Consider the following 24,065-nt stretch of genomic DNA (forward strand, 5'->3'; position numbering starts at 1 on the left):
GATGTGACTGACATATCTCAATCCACACTCTTTGTTGAAGGTTCCTGATCCAAAGCAGCTGATAGCACTTGAAATAAATGTCTACTTATTTTGTGTCTCCCAGCCTTTAGTTTATACTTCTCATAAATTTTATCTCAATCCATATGAGGCTGCCACTAGCCTACCATTGTTTCAGATGGAGAAAGGTAGGACTCTCTATGTGGCTAAATTAGGAGGGTAGGAAAGAGGCTTGGATGAATGGCTGCATTTTCAAGAGTAGATGACCTGGCAAGCAGAAAGAGGGCAGTATTTCACTAGAATTTGTCCCCTGTCTCAGAAGACTTTGGGCAGTGCATCCATTCTAGAGGCCTTGATTCAAATTCATATTAACGTCTTTTGCGAATAATTTTCTCATTATGAATTCCTTCAGAGTAGAGTTTACATTTCGATAATCTCTTAGTTTTCAGCAGTTAGAAAGAAGTGGTATGAATGAAATCGTGTTAGAATGTAAGTACGATGAGGGCAGAGACTTTCTTATTCTCTTTTGTGTGTTCAGTGCCTAAAATAATGCCTGGCACAAAGTAGGTACTCAGTAAAATTATCTAAATGAAAGAATAAAAATATACACTTGTTTCATGGTTGAAGTACAGGAAAGTTAAACGATTTGCCTAAAATCACAAAATTTTAGTGGTAGAGGCAATTCTGGAATTACATAGATTCCTTCAAATTACAACAAAATAAAACATAATAAATGACCCTTGAGTTGGCTTAAAATATTTTGATTATTATATTACGCAAATAAATAAAAGTACAGCACTAGAAATAAGTTTCTTATACTTATAGGCCTCATAACATTAAAACAAACAAAAATTTACAAATCAAATACTAACAAAACAATAAACATATCTTAATGCCAATTTATTTTGATGGATGACGTTTTGCTAAAATAAATAGTTGCACACAATGCAAATATAGTGCTATCATTGTACTAGTTATTATAGAGTATGTAGTTTAACACAATACTGTACAATTGTGTGCTAGGTAACAAGTGATTAAGTTTTCCAATCCATTTCTCCTTTTGACTATGGCGAAAAATTTTATACCACATTTAATATGATACCATTTTGCTTTCATTTGGTATAAATGGATCATTTATTTATTAACCCATAAGCCAGAATTATTTAAAATAACACCTCATGACACAACACATTTCAACTACAAAAGCAATCCAGACTTCAAATTTAGGTCATTCAAATGACCCTAGATTCAAAATATGCTTTCATACTATTGTCAAATTTTATAGGATTGCTGAAAGAAAATTTGTGGGCTCCCTGAAAATAAACTTGCAAACTTCAATTAGAGAAACATGACTCTAGGAATGTATGATATTTAGTTACAAATTCTAACTATTCCGTAAAGTCATTCCCTAAATTACATCAAAATTAATATGCAAGTTCAAATGCGTCCTTGTTTCATTTTCTTAGTTACGTTCTTAAAATCAATTTTTCATAATATTCATAATTTAAACCAAAAACCATTATATCTTATCCCTTTAATAATGAACTAAGACAATTTCAATGTGATATACCTAAATCACAGTCACATAATATCATGGGAATGACAAGATTTTCAAAATTAATTTTATTAGACATTAATTATCTGACTAATCCAAGATTTTCATTCAGACAGAATTCTATAATTCAAACATTTCTTGAATAAAACAAAAGCAAATATTACAAATGCAGAATAAGATTAATCCCTGTTCAAGTTGCATTTTAAAAGTCAGTATCTCCTCCCTCATCAATTCAAGTAACCCATCATGGTTAGTATTAAGTTTTTAAACATAACATTTAAATAATTATCTTTTAATGAGGAATTTATAAAGATTGCAAAGGAAATAACCGAAAGGAATTGAACCTACTTTTATGGAATCAAATGCAGATTAGAAACAGTTAGTATAATAATAAATATATTGGACAAATTACCTGTTAAAGTATAGTTATAGCATTAAGTCTGAATTTCTCATCATAAGAAATGTATTGATAACTAGTTAGTGATATATAGGTATAGATAAGGATATAAGAATAAATACAAATGTAGTTAAGAGGATTTAAAAATATATGTAGATAAAGATATACATATAAACACAAATGTAGTCAAGGAGTATTTAATATATAGAGAGAAAATGATATGGATATAAATGCAAATATGGTTAAGGAAAATTGAAAATAATATTCAAAGATATAAATCACTTAAAATGCAAGATAGGAAAAAGAAGGAAGGCATGAGGAATTCACTAAACATCCTAATTTTTATAAAAAATAATTTAATATCAATGTTAAGTTGACATTGCATAATTTTTAATCCCATAACCAAGGATGACTAGTGTGTCCTATATCCATCCTTGTCTGGCTTCTCAAATTTTGTCTTCCTAATTTGCTTTTGTTTGTCCACATCTACATCTCATATCAGTCTTGTCACTTTTTAGTGTTAGAGTTCAAATGCTGATATTCTAGTGACTGTCTACTGCAACAGGTGTGCTGTGACTACAGACTGCATCTTTTGTAATTACTTTTTTTTAACTGTTTTTTACAGTCTATGCAATGCAAGATAGTCTAATATGGTTTAGAACACAGAAATTATGGAGTCAAAGAGTTATTTATTCTAGTCTAGTTATTTATTCTACCCGTATGACAATGGACAGTGAGTTTAATCTCTAAAATTTGCACTTTTCTGAACTGCAAAATGAAGGTAATAGTGCTAACCTCGTCCTGTTGCTGTGAGGATCAATAATATAGCATATTTCAAAGCACAGGGCTTGTATATAATAAGCATGATATATAAATGTAGGGTTATTTTTTCTTATATGAGATTTTCACTTCTTTATAATTCTCTTTGTGTGTAAATACTCTTTGTTTTGATATGACAGAAAGTTTTCTAGAACTCAGTAGCTTTAGGACAGACAATAATATCTCCAATATGACATCATTAAGATTCTTTATTGATACAAACATGTCTTGTTCATGGTTTTCTATCTCCTGTGTATCGCTAATATTCACAATTTTAAATATTTTTTGGTCTTTGTAATTGAATATAGACTTAACTGTTTCTAGTTCTCTATGTTAGAGTTAACCATGAAAATAATGTTAAAATAAGAGCCAATTTCATAAGTAAACCTGAAGTCAAAAATAAAAAGACCCAAGAAGCAAATTGTAAATTCAGGAAAGGTATTTTGTATAACATCAGGTTATAATAAAGGTTTGATGATGTTAGCTTAAAGATAAACACATGTACAAATAAGCACCTGCAGGCACATTTTAAAAAAATGATCAAGACATTGAAATTTTTCTTCATTAAGTGTGTTTATCACTAGATATATTAAGTAGGATATTGCCCTACATTATAATTATATAATTATATGCACTTCATAGATACCCAAAAATAGTCCTTTTACTCTCTCAGTAAAGACAATTGCTATTTTTAAGATACCTAGGGAAAATTTTAAATAATAATTATTTGCAAACTTAAATATAAGTTAGTACCAATGATAAATCATCTTTTGGCAGCGGTTTTAATGTTTTTATGTTATTCACTCAGTCTTACAGAGATGTTGCTTTTTCTTCCTCTCCCCTAAAATATTCTAATACCATTTTTATATTTCGCTTCTTCAGTGATAAAATAAAAGTGACAGATAAATAATCAAAGACACATCACAAATTTGAAAAGTGAGCTAATCAAACTCCTTGCTTTGTTTTTTAGATACAGAAACTTCCATATAGAAACTTTTCTCAAATAAACTTCAGATGATGAGTGACTAAATTACAACAAATTATGGTTGCACTGTTCTAGTCATTGGAAATAAAGTACAAAAACAACAGACAAATTTTTTAACCTAATGGAACTTACATTTTGGCATGAGAGAAAAAATATAAACACCAAAAGTAAAAAGGCCATGAGTGTGTGTGGGTGGTGTGTGTGTGTGTGTGTGTGTGTGTTCATCTATGCATGAACACCGTACTGCTAAATTTTTTAAGGATAAAATATAAACCAGGTCAGTGATTTATTATACAGGGTGGCCAGAAAACACTCTGTGAGGCAGTGACATTTCAGCAGGAATGAATAAAATGAAAGAGAGATCTGGGCGAATACCAGTTCTCAGAGAAAGGAGTGAAAGGAATAAAGAAAAATGAGAGAGAGGAAGAGAGGAAAGAAGAGGTGAGGAAATTGGTGGGACGGAAGAGAGACAGAAAAAAAGACCATATTTCTTAACATGTAATGTAAACCCCAATTTCCTTCAAATATAAAGCCTAAGCTATAGTTATTAAGAGGAAAGAAATGTATATTCTTAAGATGTCTGTGCCATTTTTATAATAATAACCCAAGATATTAATAACGGAATAGTCTGGGAAAAAAGAAGGTTTGGATTTATGCCAAAGTTAGATTTTTGTGAAAGTTTCATAAAATTTATTTCCCATAAGTTGTCATGCATAAGAAAAGGATATTCCAATGCATAGTTAACTTAAACATTTTATTAAATGTAGGTGTTCTTTGACTGATGATTGGATAAAGAAGATGTGGTACATATACATAATAAAATACTACTCAGCCACAAAAAAAGATGAAACATTACCATTTGCAACAACATGTATCATACTAAATGAAATAGGTGAGATGGAAAAGGATAAGAACCATTTGATTTCACTCATATGTGAGATATAAAACAAAAAGCAACAAATGAATGAACAAAACAAACAAATAAACAAAAAACAAACTCATGGAAACAGACTACAGAATGGTGGTTACCAGAGGGTAAGGGCAGTGAGGGGAAAAGTGAAGAGGACAAAGGTGGTCAAATATATGGTTAGGGAAGATTAGACATTGAGTGTTGAGCACACAGATGATGTATTATAAAATTGTACACCTGAAACTTACATAATATTATTAACCAATGTTATCCCAATAAATTTAATTTTTTAAAAAGAAAGAAAACGTAATGCAAGAAGAAAATATTAGAACTTACATAAAAAGAACAAATATATGTGAATATATATACATATGTATGATATTCACTATTGTTTCAATTCCTTAGCGAGTGTTGCACTATGTAGCTCAAAACATATGCTCTTAAATTTAATGTGAACATGGATATATTTAAGTATGTAAATCAAATTTACATTTCACAGTTTTTTATATTTACATATCTTTTCGAGAAAAGTTTAAAGGATAACTTTTTCTTAAAGTTTTCCCTAAAAAGAAGTACTATCTGAAATATCATTGCATGTTATATATATCTCATTGCATTTATATTGGTGTACATATCTCTGTATGTTTAACAATGCCTGGAATTGCATGTCTTGAAATGCTAAGAAAATGCTAAGATCAAGTTGAAAGAAAGAAGTTATTCTAAGCAGTAGGCATTTTTTAAAAAACATTATAATTATATGTATTATATGTATTATATGTATATAATTATATGTATTATAATTATATGTGTGCATGTTTGTACATGTACCTTTGAAATAAAGTATGTCTGAATATACACAGAGTAAGATATCTAAAAAGATGTTATAACATATACCTCCACAGGAACATTTCATATAAATTAAATTTCATTGTAGAAGAGAAACATAACATCTGTTAAAACATAACATAAAAAAACATCTGATTTTATAACGATGGAAGCAAAATTAAGTTTTCTGTAAACATCTATGGAGGAAAAATTACATCATTGTAACATAAACACTTAAAACTTTTTGGCAAAACACTGAAAACGCAGAATATAAAATAATACGAACTACTTACCACCATTTCATTTAGAGACACCCAGCAATCTGGTGGGAAATCCTGCAGAAGTGGTACTAAGAACTGGAGGCAGCCGTCCCAGTGGCACAGAAGCAGCATCATGCCAATGAGATTAAAAATTCTCACCACCGCACTGGCGAGATCATACGTCATGTGGAAAATCTGTTGACCAAATATAAAATCAATTCTTATACTCACTTTTAAAAAAAGTCACGAATACTACTAGTGTCAGTAGGCATTGACATTATGTGGTGTAAGCATCGATTTAACAAAAATATGAGAACTTTTACAAATAGAAACAGATTATATTTCTTTGTCTTTACACTGAGACCTGGCACTCTGCTTTATGAGTATTACAACCAACTGTGGGTTCTCCACAAAGGGACAGAAATAAAATGAATATATTAAATATATGGACCATGTTTTAAAGAACACTGGTTTTGCCAGTAGTTTTTATCTACTGTTCTTCTGGACATTTTAGCAAAGCTGCTTTAAAAGGGAGTGATGGGCCCCACTTCTTCTCTGCTTCCCGTCCCTTAAGTAAATGGACTTATTGAAGGACCAAAAAAATAAGCTAAGGGCTGAAATCCATTAACAAAAGAAAATTAATTGCAAAATGTAAAGTAAGATTAAGAATTAATCACAATTATCTTTTAGGTGTATAAATAGAGGTACTTCTTTAATTGTGTATATTGAACATGAATAGTGGACTTTGAGGTAACAGTTCCTAGGATTTAATTAAAAAAGTGCAACTCTTTTTAAAAACTAAAATTATTTCAACCTGTATAATATGTATGGTACAAACTTTTCTTTCTTGTGAACTTTTCTTATTAATATCTTCATGAAATTAATAAATATGGCTAAATATGGAAAGACACACCTTGAAAACTTAGAATCATATTTTGTATAATTCACCAAAAGAATTCTATTTTAGAAGAAAGGAAGACAACATATATTGAGAAATTATTGGAGAAATAGAAAAAAATCCCCACACAATTTCTATTTTAATTTAGAAAATCACATCTTTAAGGAAACTTCTATAATTCTTAAGCGATACATACTGAGGTATATAGAGGTAAAATTACAGGACTGCTGGGGTTTAATTGTTATAAAATCACCAAATCTGTCTTCAATTAAATGTTTTTCACTTTGATACATTTCTATTAGCCATTAATTCTTGCTTTGAACAATCTTCCTTTTGACATAATGATTAGAGTGAGCAAAAAAATCTTTCTTTGTAGAAGTGTACATACTGTTCTGAATTCTTTTTAAAAGTAAGTTCGAGGTCCTAGATTTAAAGGCAATAGCTCATGTATTTTGATATTCAGACATCCATACACACAATTTAAGGTAATAATAATTTTATTTTCTTCTGAATTATTTTTTAATTGGTTTTGTATTTTGGCAAACCCACAGAAAAATCTTTTTGATGTTATTCCCTGCTATATTTCTAGGTCATTAAATTTATAAATAGAAATTGTACCAATATTTGCATTAATAATTTCTTGTTAAATTAATAGAGTAAAAATAATAAAAAAGCTTTCTACTATTGAAGTAGGGAAAAATCACTGTGGATTTAAAATTTTTTTGTTTACTAATAGAAGTCTATATACCTTAGTATTTCCTGAAAAAATAGTTCAATGTATCTTTCGAGTAAGTGTTGCATTGTTGGAAAATAGGATAAAGTTACAATAAGCTTCTGGATCAAACAAGAAATTACCTTTTGGCCTAATTCTTTGAAGTAAATAATAACTATCTAAAACTCTTTGCCAAAGTCTATAAATTATAAGTATACAGGCAGCAATCATCATTCAATTATCAGACTGTAGCGTGGGATTTGGGATGTTACAGACAACTAGAGCCATTCTTAGTGAAGCTGATGTTCATGGATTTTCTACATTACTTTTGTGGAATTATATTTTTGGGTGAAATCCCAAGAGATTTTCGTGAATTAAGATAACATTGGTAATAGTTATACACCAATTCCTTTAAGAAAACCCTATTATTTCTGAAATGTTTTCTAGAGAAACATAATCACTATTTTCATAAAGAAAGTTAATAGGGATATAAGGCCTTTTATAATATATTAGAAACACATTTTTCCAATCCTTGTTTTCCCGCTTCTATATAATTACTGAATTCCTATTATAACAGGATAATCCCCAGAATTAAATCTGTCCTCTACCCTATTTCCATTCCCAACCTCACAATGTTACTATACAATGCTAGTGCAAGATTTATATACTAGCTCTATTTAGAGAGTTCTCAGTAAAAGGGCACATAATTAATTTTATAAATAGTCTACCCTTTTGGCCTTTAACATTCTGTGTTCAAAAGTGATTTCACTTTTTGGAGCGATCCCAAAATCTAACTCTGGAATATGCAGAGGCAAGTTGGAAATTTTGACACTGGTTTATATCAGAGGCTAATTTAAAATTTCAGATTCATACATCTCCATCCTGAATTACCTACTTGACAAAAGAACAGCATAACATATGTACTGTTAATTTTGGCACATACAGACACAAATGTGTGCAGTGCCTGGGCCCAACCTGATTGTCACTTGATTTCTTTTATCCATTTAAGTCTGGCAGGTTGCTGTTATTATTAATGGCTCTGTTAAAACCTTGCTCACAGAAGATTTGTATCGAGAAGACTATTTTCTTAGGGAGCATATACATCTGTAGATAGTCATATTAACCAAAGAAGTAAACATTTGATCTAATTTATGCATAGCCACAACTTCTTATTGTCTGAGGGAAGCTTGTAGCATAAATCTAAGTGCAACTTTACTCAGCCTCCTGGTCAAGCAGACAATATCATTGATTATATTTTTGTTTTGTTTTTTTTCTATCTATGAGGTGAATATCCTTGGGTGATCAATTTCTGTCTGAATCAATTATCCTAATACTACTTCTTGCAAACTTGACTATATACAAAACTAACAATATCGATGATGCTCAGTAAATTCCTGTTAAATGAATGAATGAGAATGTTGCAGGTGTTTAACAATAGCAGAAGTAACCTCTTATGATCTTAAGAGTGTGAAGTTTTTCCTTCTGTGTTTAAAACCAGGGAACTACAAAAAAAAATCTTCATTATTTTCTATCTTTCTAGTAATCTGACTTGAAACCTTATTTGAGTGCTCAGGGTGTGGGTAGCAGAAAGACAGGTTGTTCTGGTCACTAGCAATACGCTATTAAGTAGAACTTACAAGAGTCAACTGAAAAAAAATTAAAGTAAGTTTTAAAAGTAACACTTTAATTTTATTTTTATCAAGAACTAGACTACAAAATACGTAAGTGGAAGGCACTGTGTTTTATATTTGTCCAGCTCAGAACATTGTGTTGTTCTTCAGTGAGAGGAAAGATCTGGTCACAAATTCCACCTCAATACTTTTTAAAACATTATAATTCTAGAATTCTGTTCATTGGAGTCCAATGATTCCAGATAAGATAGCTAATTAACTTTCTAAAACCGAAGAATGCTCTAAGATAATTTGGTTCAGAATTCCCAGTCTTCCCCTAATATCTGCAGAATTGCTTACCATATGTATAATTTTCTGCAATATTGTTCCCAGAAGCAATGTATATTCCATCCTATTTCTAAAAGGCCAGATCCCAAATTGAGTTGTATGGCAGATATCCATAAATTAACCGAATTGTTTCAACATGCTTCCACATTCTTTCCTGATAAACTGGATTCAGGAGTCTCTCAATCTAATAAACCACCTATGAAATCGCTTGGCCTTAATGAATCCTTAACTATTTGATCTATGTTTTACCTAACCACAAAAATTGTCAAGAGCAATTTAACATTTTTCAAGCATGCAATAAAATGTCCTTAGTCTTTGACTTCACAGATGGGGGTCATTTATAGGCTAGATTGCTTCTATGACTTCGATGTTTATTTAAGTCTTAGAATATACCTTCAGAATTCTTATCAAAGTAACATTATGAATATCAAATGGGGCAGAATTGGCTCTCTTGACAGAGGACATTCTTTTTGTAAAGGTGTAATACATATTGGGTTCTTTTTTTCCTCTTTATAAATCTCCACCTATATAGCTTGATATATCTTTTAGATAGAGTGTCTGTATGCCATGTGGTTGACAACACAACACAAGAAAACATTCAGCTACTCAGTTTCTTTCGCAGCTAACGTACATCTAGGATTCTATATGTACTTGCCCTATTCAAAGGTAAAATCAGTATCTTAGGAGCCCTACTTCACTTTCTACAATTCTTACCTTAAAAATGATCCAGGTTATCTTACCAGGTTTTAGGTACAAAGTGTGGATAGCAACCTTACTCAAAGGTTTTCCTTGGTATATGAGAGAAGAGTAGTCTCACAGTAATCTCTTTGAACACACTGACCAGTGACAGCAGTGATTGGATTTATGTTATTAGTCCCCTACAGCGGGGATCACCAATCCCTGGACCACGAACTGGTACCAGTCCGTGGCCTATTAGGAACCAGACCACATAGCAGGAGGTGAGCAGCGGGCCAGCAAGCAAAGCTTCATCTGTATTTGCAGCCACTCCCCAGTGCTAGCATCACTATCTCAGCTCCACCTCATATCATCAGGCATTAGATTCTCATAGGAGCACTGGTCCCTGGTTCCAAAAAGGTTGGGGACCACTACCCTACATTATCTAGGGTCTCATTAGGAATGGCCAGCACATACCATCAGAAAAAGACAACCATCTGGGCCTTTCATCTCTATAAGTCTCCATAAATAGTCCCCTCATATATCTATTGTCAGAGCCTCATGTTATTGAGTGCTTTTTTTTCTGGACTCTTCTTTCCATTGTCCCTTCTCAAGCTCCTCCTACATTACCTATTAACTCTCTCTGTCCTCAGCCTTGTTATAAAATTCTTCCTCTCTTTCTATGCTTTTCCTGAGACTTATGAGTCCCCCCTAACTATCTCCCCGAAGATTCAGCTTTTCTGGTAGCTTTCTCAAACAGAGTTGGTTCAATTCTTTCATACTTCATAAGTCTTAGGTTCTGATGGCAGTACCCTCATATTCTCATCTCCCCTTTGCCACTTTTCGACAACTATTTGTCTATCTGTATTAAAAACAACAACAACAAAAAAAAAAACCCTCATTTTCTATAGCATTCATTCTATTTCACTATTCCACCCATAACTTTACTTCATTTCTGGCATTTAAAAAGCTCTGAATCTGCAACCACCACACAAAACAGATTCTGATCTATCAAAACAGCCACCATTTATACCTGAGCTACTAAAGATTACTGGAGAGGAAACGGTGGATTGCTGCTACTAAAAATTTATAAAGGATAGCAACCTTGTCTGAGGCCCTTGGCTGTGGTCTATTCCTAATACTATCTATCTTATATTTTTTTCCCTCTTTCTTCTTCTTTCAAATCCACGACTATTCTGCTCAGTTTTAGCTTAAAGTTTTACCTTTTCTGGAGGAAAGTAACATTCTTATGTTTAAATTTCCTGAACTATGTTTAAATTTCCTCCCATACCTTCAAACAAATATACATCTGTAGTTTTACTTACTGTTTTTCTTCCTAGGTTCAAAAGAATATGTATCTTTTATTCAAAACAAATTCTACCAGTCTTTTGATGTTAACCTGATCTTTTTCTCCTCCAAGAACCCAAACGATTAGTTCACAGCTCCTCAATCCATCATGAAAACTAGTTCTCTCCCCTAGCAGCTCTAGACAGACACTTTTGTAAAATACAGTACAAATGAATGAGCATATAATTAAATTTTAAAAAAGGCACATGTAATACAAGCCTTCTGCTTATACTCTTGGATTTGGTGGCAATATCTAATTGCTATAATTACTTGATTACTTTTTCTTCAGAATCATTAACTTTTTACACATTAGCTTTACCCCATATATTTAGAAACAGTAAAATCTCTCAATTCCTCAAAAACATTTTAAGTTGAAGGAGATTTTTCATTTCATAGGTACTTTCCTAATTCGTTTTTCTCTTAATGGTCTTCTCAGTTTAGCTTCTCAGAAAAACTCTCCTCACTCAGAGAGAGAAAGAGCTCGTCTACCTTACTTCATAAAGTGGTTATCTTTTCAAAATTATATGTTTAAATTAATATCTGGTATAAAATTCGATTTCCTGAAAGTCATATTGTCATAGCTACTCTGTGTCTCTGTTCCTCTCCCCCTTCCCCACATAAGTGGGGAATGTAAAGGTACTTAAGGCTGACTTCACTTCCCCAAATAGGGAATTGAAACAAGAAAAAATATACATCTATTTGACCACTCTTTTTGAAGTGACACAGATATCTTATCATTGGAACTATAGGAAAAGATATGTCTGATCACATGACTCTGCAGTAAACTAAACAGTACTTATATATAGTCGTAACAAGTATAGAACCAAATGTACTAGTCATCAATCATGACTGTTAAAAAATAATGTACAGCTGATTGAGCATGTGTTATTTTATGTCCACATATTTATTTAACAAACATATATATGTATATATAAAATAAAAAATCAATTTTAGATATTTTAGTTGTAAAAAAGTTTGTCAGGTAGCTAAACTTTTATCTTTACATTGGTATCTATGAATTTGTTTAGTTACTTTGCTACTGTATGATATATCAGCCATTTTTAATCATATGTATATATTTAACATAGGATTTAAATTCCGTATACCTAAACATTTAGGTAAAGTATGTCTGTTTTGCAAAATTGCTCTTTATTTAGCTTTACTAGTCTGAGAAAATACAAAGATCATGAGTTATTAAGGAAATAAAAACATGAGAAAATATTACAATATGAATTGTTTGAACATTTTTGGTAGGAAACAGTGATAGGGAGCAGTTATAGTGTAAACTGTAAAAATACAAACCATGAATATTGGGAAGCACCATGGATGCCTAGCAGTACAGAGCTGAGGCTCAACAAATATTATTATTTTTTTGCCAACAATGGTTATTCAACTAACAATGAATTTGCATAACTGGGTCAGTGCTAAAGAATACCTGAGATGAACCATTTCTACTAGTCTTACTCATTTTCCCTTGAATTTCAAGTTAGTTTCAGCTGACAACTGGGAATAGGTCAGAAACAAATGTGCTAACGATAGCTTGCATTTTGTTAACTGAATATACCCAAATCTTCACATTAAGTACCTTAGAAAAAAGAAGTATATCTTTTTAACTTTCATGAGGATTATGAGGTATAACAGAACACCTATTTATTGGAGAGTGCCCTAGAAAAGTGAAAGAGCAAGTATAATCCCTATGTGCATAATTCACTTTAAGAAATAGCTTACATAGTGGGAAAATCAAATTACGAATGAATATTGAAAATGATCTTACTAAGAAGAGAGTTTGATGGATAAGTACTCTGGAAAAAATGAAATTAATTAAAATTAAAATATTTAACATCACTGTATATTCTATTACACATTTCAAAGGACTATAAGTGTAGACAATACATACAAATTGTGCGACTACTAAAATATTTAAATAAGGAATATAAAAATTTAAAATGCATGTTTGAACGTTTAGTGATGGTTATGTGAAGGCTATTTGATGCTTACAACACACACTTAATTTCAGGATGAATTCAGCACTATAATATTGATTTAATAAAATATAATTAATTTTTTTCTGAAACTGTTTCTGCAAATCTTGTTTTGAAAACTCAAAATAAAAATTTAATTAAAAAATGATAATCAAGAAAACAGTGGGTACAGAAGTGCACGTGAATGTGTGCATATGTGTGTGTGTAGAGAAATGGTTAAAAATCAAATAACTACATTAGCAATATTCTATGAATTCTGCATAGCTCTTGTGAATGAATTTCAAATATTTCTATAACATTATATTTTTTGGAGAAGAGTGGGGAATAATTCATTTTAGACATAACATGTTGCTAATAATAATCTCATTCATATTTTTATAGTTTCATGTAAATCTTTTGCTTGCTCTTCCTTTTGTATAACTGCTATCTCATCAGATTTATAATATGTTATATGCACCAATAAGTACAAATTTAGTTATCTCTGCATTTTTAGCAAAAAATAGTATAATTACTTTAGTTTTTGTTACTAGTTCATTTCCTCAGCTTAACAAAACTAATTGCATGAATTTATAGTTTTTGAAAGGCAAAAATACACCATACAACGAAATAGAGAAATGTATCTAACCTTGGTAAGAACAAATATTTTACTTTTGGGACTTTATCTTAACAACTTGTATTTTAAAATCCATATAAATAATAAATGCTCTTAAAACAAAGAGATCACTTCGGTGTACAAGCTCTGATGACTAAACCATCAAAGCAAACAAAGCAGAGGATGTTTAAACTCATTTCATATTCTCTGTAAATTGTTTTCCTGTAGACAATATCTTGCAGATATTATATAGTCAATAAATAGCTATTGAATTGCTTTGAAATGACCAAGTAAGATTTGACATATTTTTCCACTCCATTCAGATATAATTCAGAAAGAATTTTTGTACTAATCGTCAGTTAATCAAGTTCTATTAAACTCTCTCCAAGATATGTATAAAATACATAATATATTTTGGTGGCCACTTGATAATATATTTTAAAGTATATCTCAAATATTGTTATGTCTTCTATTTTCTATAAATTTTGTGAGAAAAAATTCACTCCAATATTTTTGGTCTCACATTCATAAACTTTATTAAATTCATAAGTGATGATAAATGTTTGGCATCTCAACTAATTTTTTCAGCTTAAGATATGGAAAATTACAGTGTTTATAAGGTTGTAAATGTTTAAATTTAGTCATATATATTTTCATGGAACATGAAATTGCTACCTACATATACCTTTTTAAATCTTTGAGCAGTTATCTTAGAGATAAAGTTAACATAAAATAAAAAGACATTAAATAAAAAGTCATGTAAGGACTTAAAAAAAAATTGTCTACTGAAGAAATACATAACTTGAAACCAGGAGACTAGAGTTCTAGTCCTGACTCTGCATTAGTCACTTTCCAAAAATTTTCTGTAGCTTTTTAACTAAAAGATAGGAGATAGAGCAAATGACCTCTGAAGTACATTCTACCTATAAAATTCCATAATACCCTTTATTTTAGAAATTAAAAAGTACAATTTTAAAAAAGTAAAACACAGGGAAGTCAATACCACACACACATACACCCTCAAAATTAAAAGATTAACTCAAGGTAAAATACTATTTTATATGAATAATTTCCCTAAACCTTTGTTGATAAAACAAATTAAATAAAAACATACTAATAAAGCTAATTGTAATATAAATACATGGTAAAATAAAATGTAGTTAGAGATCATTATATTTGGATAAATTATACAATGTCTTTTTCAACATCAACAGCCTCCTCTCATCAATTATGGGCTAGAAAGGTTGTATGCAAATCAGCACATTGCATCATTTGCCAGAAGTTAACAGGCGAGATGAGGGAAAGGAAAGCTAGCTTCTGAAAGAAAACTAAGATGAAAACAATGCTTTTTCATAATCTTTTAGTTGTGGTCATCGAGAGTTACATCATGCACTGGCATGCCATCTTGCTATTCTGGCCAGATGGGCCAGTCAAGTTTGAAACACTAATTTATTTGAGTGGATTTGAGTCAGAGGTGCTCTGGAAGAAAAAGTGGTGCTGGTTCACTGTCTTGGCAAATGCCTCCTGAAAGAAATCACTAAGTACGTTTTTTTGGGTAATGAAGCCAGTAAAATAGAACTATGAATCTTAGTGAATCAAGCACACATTTTTACATTTGATAAAATCCAATAAGTGAAACATCATATTATTACAACCTCCCAAAAAGAAACCAACACAAAAAATAAATGAGTGTTGGCAAAGTTGCCGGTTACCCAAGAAACACTTGAATAAGATTTGATCTATTGGAAAATGGTGTGATTTCAGATTCACTAATTGGACACTTCTGAAACTAAATATGCATTATAATGCTTCAACAATTCAGATAAAAGTGTATCTGTGTATTTGCCAGACTACCTGAAGTGTTGAAAATACTTAACTATCAGAATTGTTATAAGAATTACAGACACTGATATATAAGCCTTAAAAGTAATAAGCCTTTTTTGTATATTTGATTTTTCTTATGAATAATAAGCCTTAAAAGTAATAAGCCTTTTTTATATATTTGATTTTTCTTATGGCCCAAAACCTGCCAAATAGGGGCCCTAAACAGCATACAGTGTTAGGCACTTGGTTTTTCAATGTTCGTGGCATCTCCCCCACCACACAGCTCCCACACTCACATACACTTTCTTTTCCAAAGACTACCCAACTGTTTTAAGCAGGACCCATTTTTCTCTAGACGTGTTACAGAGCTACCACAGTTGTTGTTTCCTTTAACACATCTTGTAGCGGCCACACTTAGTCTCACTTTACAGCTTTATTTGGGGTGGGGTGTGGTAGGACAGTGGGGATGTGCGTGAAACTCTCTTACCCTTTTAATAATAATCTGTCAGGGTATGGAATTCTAGATTAAAAACCATTTTCTCACAGATACTTGAAAACTTGACTCCTTTCCTTCCACCATCTAGTGAAAATGTATCTTCCCCCCAAAATAGGTTTGATTTATATAGCGAAAAAAACATTAGGACTTTTATATGGGGTTCAGTGAAAATTGGTCACATTCTGTGAGTGTGCAGGGGCGTGAGAAGTGGGGTGTGGGTAATGACTTGTGGAGTTGTCATATTGACCTTAAATTAAGCTCCGTTCCTGGGTTCAGGCCTACTACTCAAATACGCTCTGCATTATGCCTTCAGACTCCAACTCTAAATGTCTCAGTAGTTTCACTGGACTGGCTCTTCCTTCTTTTGCAGATCCTTTTGTAGCATATTCTAGGATGTGATTTTCTCTCCCAAGTCATCCTTCATTAAGCTCCCTTTGGTTTTCAATGTTAAAAATTTTGAGGATTTTCTCATCTCAATAAGAGTTCTCTATCATAAAAGGGTTACAACTCAAATTACAATTCAAATTCATAATTACACATTCTTTCTTGACTGATTTGTTCTAATGAGCTGTTGATCTATTCAAATGCCAAAAGTTATTGCTAAATTAGTTTATCTTTGCAGCATTTTTCTAACCTCTAAGTTACTCTCCCCAAATAATTCTCCTTGTAAATAGATTGTGTTTCACACACTTATATTTCAAAATACATTTAGAATCACTTTGTCAAGTCTTTCTCCCACTCATAAAATTATGTTGTAGTTTGCTGTAATAAATTTACTTCATAAATTAAACTGTCTATTATTACTTTTCAACATTATTAATTATCTTACATTTCCAACTTCCAATCTCATCTTCCTTGAAAACATAGTCTACTTGGCATCCAGAATTATCATTATATGATTCAAACCTGATCATATACGTTCCCTGCTTAGACTGTTAGAAATCAGAGAATCTTCATGATGTCCAAATTCTTTGGCCTAATATTAAAAGACCCTTTGTGATCTGCCCTCTATCTACTATTTCACCATCATATGTATCCCATGCTTGGGGCAGATCAAACTTGCTGTAGTACCTTTTATTCAACATGATTGATCAGGGCTTGCATCTGTTTAAATGTTATTCTCTCCTGGTGTAATGCCTTCCGTCCTATCCCTTTGCTGAATGATGACCTAATGCATACTATAAAACTTGGCTCAAATGTTTCTTCCTCAGGAAAGGTTTATTTGGCCTCTCCAGGGAGAGAATTAAGAGCTTCCTCCCATAGGGCCTAGTCCATAACTCTAAAACATTTTAATATTTGGCTATAATGCATGTTTATATGTCTGTGTCCTCAATATATTGTGAGCCTCTAGAGGTCAAAGACTATTCGCAAAGCAGGTACTTAACACATTTGCAAAATAGATGTTAATGAGAGGAAAAAAGGAAGGAAAGGAGGAAGGAAGAAAGAAAAGAAGGAAGTTCGTAGTTTAGAAACAAGTGGTGCATCTTAAATGGGGACCTCGGGTGTTCTTATAAATTTTTCCAAATATTCTTTGTGATAACAGAATGGAAACTGATTTGAAAAGAATCCTTATCTTGAACCTGTAATGAAGTAAATTTATATACAAATTTTGTTTGTAATTTTAGTACTCATTAATTCCAGAATATCTTCATCTGTCACACCCTGATTATAGGACCAATATTCATGTAGACATTTTCATCATTGTAGGCTTATCTTTATTCAAGCTTTTTATCACCAAAACTTATTTCTCTGATCACATCTTTTTTTTTGGGGGGTCTGGTTTTTATTTTTCACTGTCTTACTCTCACTGAACTTTTTGTTTGTGTTTGTTTGAGATGACTAGTCTTTGAAAAGTTCTATTTTCTTACAATCTCATCATCATTTCCTTCCTTATCCAGGCTAACCCAAAAAACTATTATTTCAACCAATATCTTATCAAAATTGTCAATTCTCTGCTGCATTCTCATGGCAATAGTATATTCCAAGATTAACCATCCACATTCTCACTCTTATATATGAGCTTTTCCATATTGCTCAAGGGTACCCCACAGCTGCACAACTAGCTCAGAGTTTTAAAATCAACTAGGTTTTCAACACTGTTTAGTGAGATTGGCATGCTCCTAGAGAGCATGTATCTGATTCTCCAGTTCAAACTTTCCCAAGTCTCCCAAAGGCTACCATATCTTGATTGCTCACCTCCATCGTAAGAGCATAGGTAACTTCCAATTTTACTGAGAAAATACTGTCGTTTACAAACATGGGCATCCATCCTTTCTCCTTACTTTGGAGATATGTCTCTTTTTCTCTCTGACATCTGTTTTTTCTTTTCTTTATCTTTTCTTTATCTTGCAGTGATCTTTCTTCATTAATCATCTCCATTCTTCCTCAGATTCTTCTCTGTTTTTCTTCATCACCATTTATAAATGTTTAAATCTCTCCTATACTAAAAAAATGTACATTGAACCTGTATACCTACCGATTCACTTTAATGATATCTTCTCTTTTTAAACATAATAAAACATTGTTTACACATTCTTCATTTTTTTTACTCTATATTTGACTTAAACATCCTGTAACCTGGTGTCTCCTAAATGGTAAATGAAAACATCCATAATAAAATTGGCATATATCTCTACTGTTAAATATGATGAGCAATATGCAAGTCTCGTTGGCTTGGTCTCCCTTGCATATTCACAGGTTATATGTACTCCTCTTGATAATCCATTTTCTGTTTCCGAGATGCGATTTTCCTTACTGCTCTTTGTTTACTCTTACTTCTCTGGTCAATTATACATGGTGTCCTAAAGATATATATCCTCTACTCTCTCAGGCTCCACTCTACACACACTATTTGACAGATCCTTCCACACCCACGACTTCAACTATTACTTATAATAAGGGAACTCCATTACCTTGACCTTTACTAAAGACACCTCTCTTGATTTTAAAACGTACAATCAAGTTACTCCGAAGATGTCCAGAACTATATTAAACTATCCACCCTCTACATCCTAGTTGAATTTTGTACAGAGACTAATACATATTGAGCCTCAAAGTAGCCTCTCATCAGGGTAATAATGCTAGGGTAATACAACTTAGTCTGTTTCCTTGCCCTCCACATTCAATTAATAACTTCATTCTATACATCTTCTGTAAAAGTCCTTGACTTGCAAATTCCTTCATTCAGACTATACTCTTCTTTCACTGGGATTATTTCAAAACTTCCTAAATTATTTCCATCTCTCTAGTTTTCCCTCCCTCCACCCTGTATATAAAGTTTTCTTTCTGAAACACAAATATGATGATGCTACTTTCCTAGTTAAAAATCTTCAATAATACTCCATTACATTTGAGACACAGGCCAAAATTCTAAGCGTAACATATATGACCCTTCATAATCTGATCACTGCTTATTTTTCAAGCCTTGTCTACATTTCTTTCTCTTAGCATTCACATTATTTACTTCCGATCATCATAGCTGAAAACTTTATGATTCTCTCTTCCTACTATCTCCATTAAAACATAAACCTGATGGAGAGGATCATGTCTTATTGTCCCTAGTATATGAAGGTCTTTAGCACACCGTTTAAAATAAACACACATTAAATCATTGGAGAATAGATGAGTGATATCTATCACCTGTTAATATTAAGTCAGTTTCATGTTTATATAAAATAAATAGTAATCAGAGGTTGAGATCCAGGTGTCACTTACTAAAAAATAACTTGCATGCTTTTAAATATCTGAATGATTTCAATGAGATTTATTTTCTTGTCGATTTTAGTAGAAACTAATTTCTTTGTTGTTTGAGTGTCAATAATAGTGGCTTGTATAATAAGTATGTAAAATAAACTAGTGATCTATTAAATTTTGATTACATGTAATGTGTGTATGAAAACAATTTTAATTACTTCCATGGTCATTGTCACATGTTCTATAACCATAAAATTGTTATTAATCAGAAAAACTTGGATTCTTTATTCTGAAAGCATGCTATGCTTGCAGAATTTTTTAAATATTGCAGGATTGACAAAATTCTTTTTATAGAAGTGCAGACTATTTTGAGTTTTTGAGACTTAAATTAACCAAAATATTGGTCTCCTCTGATACTGGGTCTGACAACATAAACCCAACATAAACCCCACTGTGTTTTAAGGAGTCCCAGATCCATTATCAATTTGAGCTAACAGACCAACCCTGTAACTAACACATAGATTGAGCCAAAATACACACTAAAAAACTAGAGTTTTGGACTCATTCCTATTGTGTTGGCACCAATTAAACTCAGTAGAATTCAGTATTTCTGACAAGTTCTAAACAGAGGAGGCCAAAAGGTTACTATCATTATTATCTGGGCTTTCGCCCAGCATTCAAACTCACAAATCACTGTCACATTTCCTGTTCAATTCAGCATTCATTCTAGCCTCTACATTATTTTATTCCTTTGGTACTTATTTAGTATGAGAGTTAATAGAAGAGGATATTTTGTATTATGCATAGTAGTTTATTTAGAAAGAGAAACACACATTTTTATTTAAGACTAACAAGGATGAAAAGTTTTGTCTACCTCTATAATTATACTTCTATGACATCCTTTTCTAACTCTCTTTAAAAAAGAATCAGCATTTCCTACAGGAACTTGGTATTTTCAAGGGTGCAATTTCTGGTTGCATATGCGGAAGGAGAGAAATTCTAAAACTTTTAAAATTAAATTTTAAATAAAAATATTTATGAAGCATTTTTTAAGAGTAGCAGGTGAGAATAGCTACAGGACAACATTTTCACCAGGAGAAAGAAAAGTATTTTCAACATTCCTATACATGTAGCCAATGCCACAAAGTTCTAAGGACTTTACAACTTTTAAATACATCAAACACATTTATAGATAAATATCACTTAAAATGGGAATGCTAGGGATTGGATTGTGTTGCAAAAAAATTTATGTTAAAGCCCCAAACCTCAGTGTGATGGTATTTGGAGGTAGGGCCTTTGGAAGGTAATTAGGTCATGAGGGTAGAGTCCTCATGATAGGATTAGGGCTCTTATAACAACAGACCAGGGAGTTTGCAGGGTGCTCATGTTCAAGCTCTTCTCCTTCCCCTTTTGCTCTCCCTCCCCTCTCCCTGCTGTCTCTTTCTGTCTCTCTGTCTCTGTCTCTGTCTCTGTCTGTCTCTCTCTCTCTGCCCTGTGAGGAGACAGCAATAATGTGGCCATCTATAAATAGGAAGAGGGACCTCACCAGACATCAAATCTATTGGCACTTTGACCTTGAACTTTCCAGCCTCTAAAACTCTGAGAAATAAATGTCTTGTTTAAGTCACTCAGTTTGTGGCATTTTGCTATAGCAGTTTGAGCTAGCTAGGAGAGGGAGGTATTAATTTTAGCTTTAATTTTCAAATCAGAATAGGCATATTTAGTTAGCAAATTTAAATAAACAAGTTAAATATATGAAAAAAAATAAATGATGCCTCTTTAAATATTTACCATGTTGTCAATGAGAATTTATAGTGAAACCACTATTGAGTGGTATATAATAAAAACCAATATTAAGTGAATGGTGTATTAGTGTGGAGTATGTGTGTTTTTAAATATGCATGAAAAATATTTGTATTTTATGGTCAAATAGACTTGTCTCCTAGGGCATGTCAGAGCATGGAGAGCAAGTTCAGGTCCAAAATCTGGTCTAGAGAAGTCTAAAACCAAACCAGTTTGGATTGCAAGATCAGAAATTAACATAGAATAAAATTGTCATTGCTGGAATATTAGACACAGAGAACTGAAGGGTGAAATAGATGAGCAGTAGATAAGTTTGAAAGAAACTCAATACCAAAACATCAGAGAGAATAGGACTTAGCATCACAGGAGAAGACAAGCACAGATGTACTGGAACCAGTGATCAGCTAGCTTCCTAGACTCAGGGAGATGTACTATTTGGTACAACTGGTCAAAACTAGGTGTTTAGAGATTCATGATCATTTAATTAGTCAGCAACTATTTTTTTTTAAATCTGGATTTCTTTTCTTTTCCTATTCATTCCACTTCATTCATATTTAGACTTATTAATTCTTACCTGGGTTGGGGTAACTAACTCCTAAATGGTTTCTCTGTCTTTGGGCTAGCTTTTTTACCTTTTCCTTACAATCTACCCCACACCTTTGGTTTGTCTCTTCTTTAGTTGGTTGGTGTGTGCCAAGAGTTCAATTTTTATGCTGCCCAAGCCAAGAGCAATAAATAAATAAATAAATGGCCAATTTAATCACGTGTATCATTTCATTCTACTTTTCCTCTTAATTTAAATATTTTTTTGCATCATAGGCTATAAACCTATTTATGTCTCAATCATCCTTTAAGAAATAAAAATATAAATAAAAACAACAACAAAATAAAATTAGAAATAACTTCCTTCACTCGAATCTCCATCTAGATAGCCTTCTCTTTCTTTTCCTCAGATAAAACTATAAAAATGCTGCTTATTTTGACTATCTACACTTTCTCATTTTCCGCTCATATCTTAGCCCATAGTCTAGTGTTTATTTCCCTTGCCTCTTCTTCCCAAAGTCCACATCAGTACCCTCTGTCATAACCAATTTATTTATGCTTTGCAGTCTACATTTCCTTTTAACTTCTATAATGCTTTTCAAACTTTCGATCGCTGACTTTCTGAAACTTTTTATTCCCTATGTTTTCATTCACACTCTCAGACAACTTCTTTTAGAATCACTCACAGATTTTATTGTTATTGTTGTTGATTTTTATTGAAAATTCTCTTTCCCTAGATGACTTTTCTCATCCTGCTCCTGCAAAAGATCTTTTTGTAGTATACATCTTCCCTATTTCATTCATCCATCCATCCATCTGTCTGTCCATCCATCTGTCCATCCGTCCGTCCATCCATCCATCCATCCATCCATCCATCTGCTCATTTATTTATCATACCGTGAGTCTTACACTCATAGCAAATTCAATGTGCCTCAAAGTAAACCTAAACTTACTTTCACCAAGGAATTTCTACTTTGGGTTATTTTAGTCAGTGGCAAAGACATTTATCCTGACAGCTAAGAAATTTGGAATTCAGCCTTAATCATTCTTTTTCTTCACCTTATATTCTTATTTATTTTATCTACTAAATTTTTTGTTTCTCTCCCTTTTCTATGTTTCTTGACTACAAATAATTCATATAGTCATTCTTTTTAACATGGTCTTTTGTAATGGCTTACAGTTACTTAGGGACTATATTTTGTTGTAGTTCTTTATAGATATTTTCCCTATTAACATACTTTCGATACAATTTTATATATGTAAATATATATATTTTTAATGGTGAAATCAATACTTACATTTTTATAACCAGTCTTTCATTCAATAGTACATAATAGGTTTTTTTTCTCATATAAATAGATGTATTATTTATGGTTATTTGTTGTACATCTTCTTCTACACATGTGATTAATTTAAAATTTCTATCTTAGAATATGGTAAGTCAGGCTCTAATTGCTAATATATATAAAATCTCTACCTCTTTTTAAAAAGAATTTATTATTAGTTTCAAGTAAACAGTACATCGGTTAGATATTTATATAGTTTATGAAATGATCTCCTTAATTGCTCTTTCTCTTCTCTGGCTCTTCACCTAGCCATTACATTAATGCTAACTGCATCCCCTATGCTGTGCTCCTCATCCCTGTGACCGTCTATCAACTACTAATTTGTACTTCTTTAACCCATCACCCCTTTCTCTCAGTCCCCCAACCCTTCTCCTTTCTGGTTGTCACCAGATTGTCCTCTATAGCTGTGAGTCTGTTTTTGATTAGTTTGTTCTTTTTGTTCCTTAGA

General features: G+C 32.0%; 1 protein-coding gene across 1 annotated transcript in view; it reads right to left on the bottom strand.

Moving 5' to 3' along the window:
• The window catches only part of HCN1 (hyperpolarization activated cyclic nucleotide gated potassium channel 1), a 322,326-nt gene that overhangs the window by 127,622 nt on the left and 170,639 nt on the right, over positions 1-24,065 (bottom strand). Inside the window, exon 3 of the mRNA XM_039877096.1 lies at positions 5,782-5,943. Within this exon, the coding sequence (XP_039733030.1) occupies positions 5,782-5,943 (162 nt within the window). The remainder of the gene's footprint in view (positions 1-5,781; positions 5,944-24,065) is intronic.

This window comes from Pteropus medius, unplaced genomic scaffold, assembly GCF_902729225.1.
Source record: "Pteropus medius unplaced genomic scaffold, Ma_sr-lr_union100, whole genome shotgun sequence".
Lineage (NCBI taxonomy): Eukaryota > Metazoa > Chordata > Mammalia > Chiroptera > Pteropodidae > Pteropus > Pteropus medius.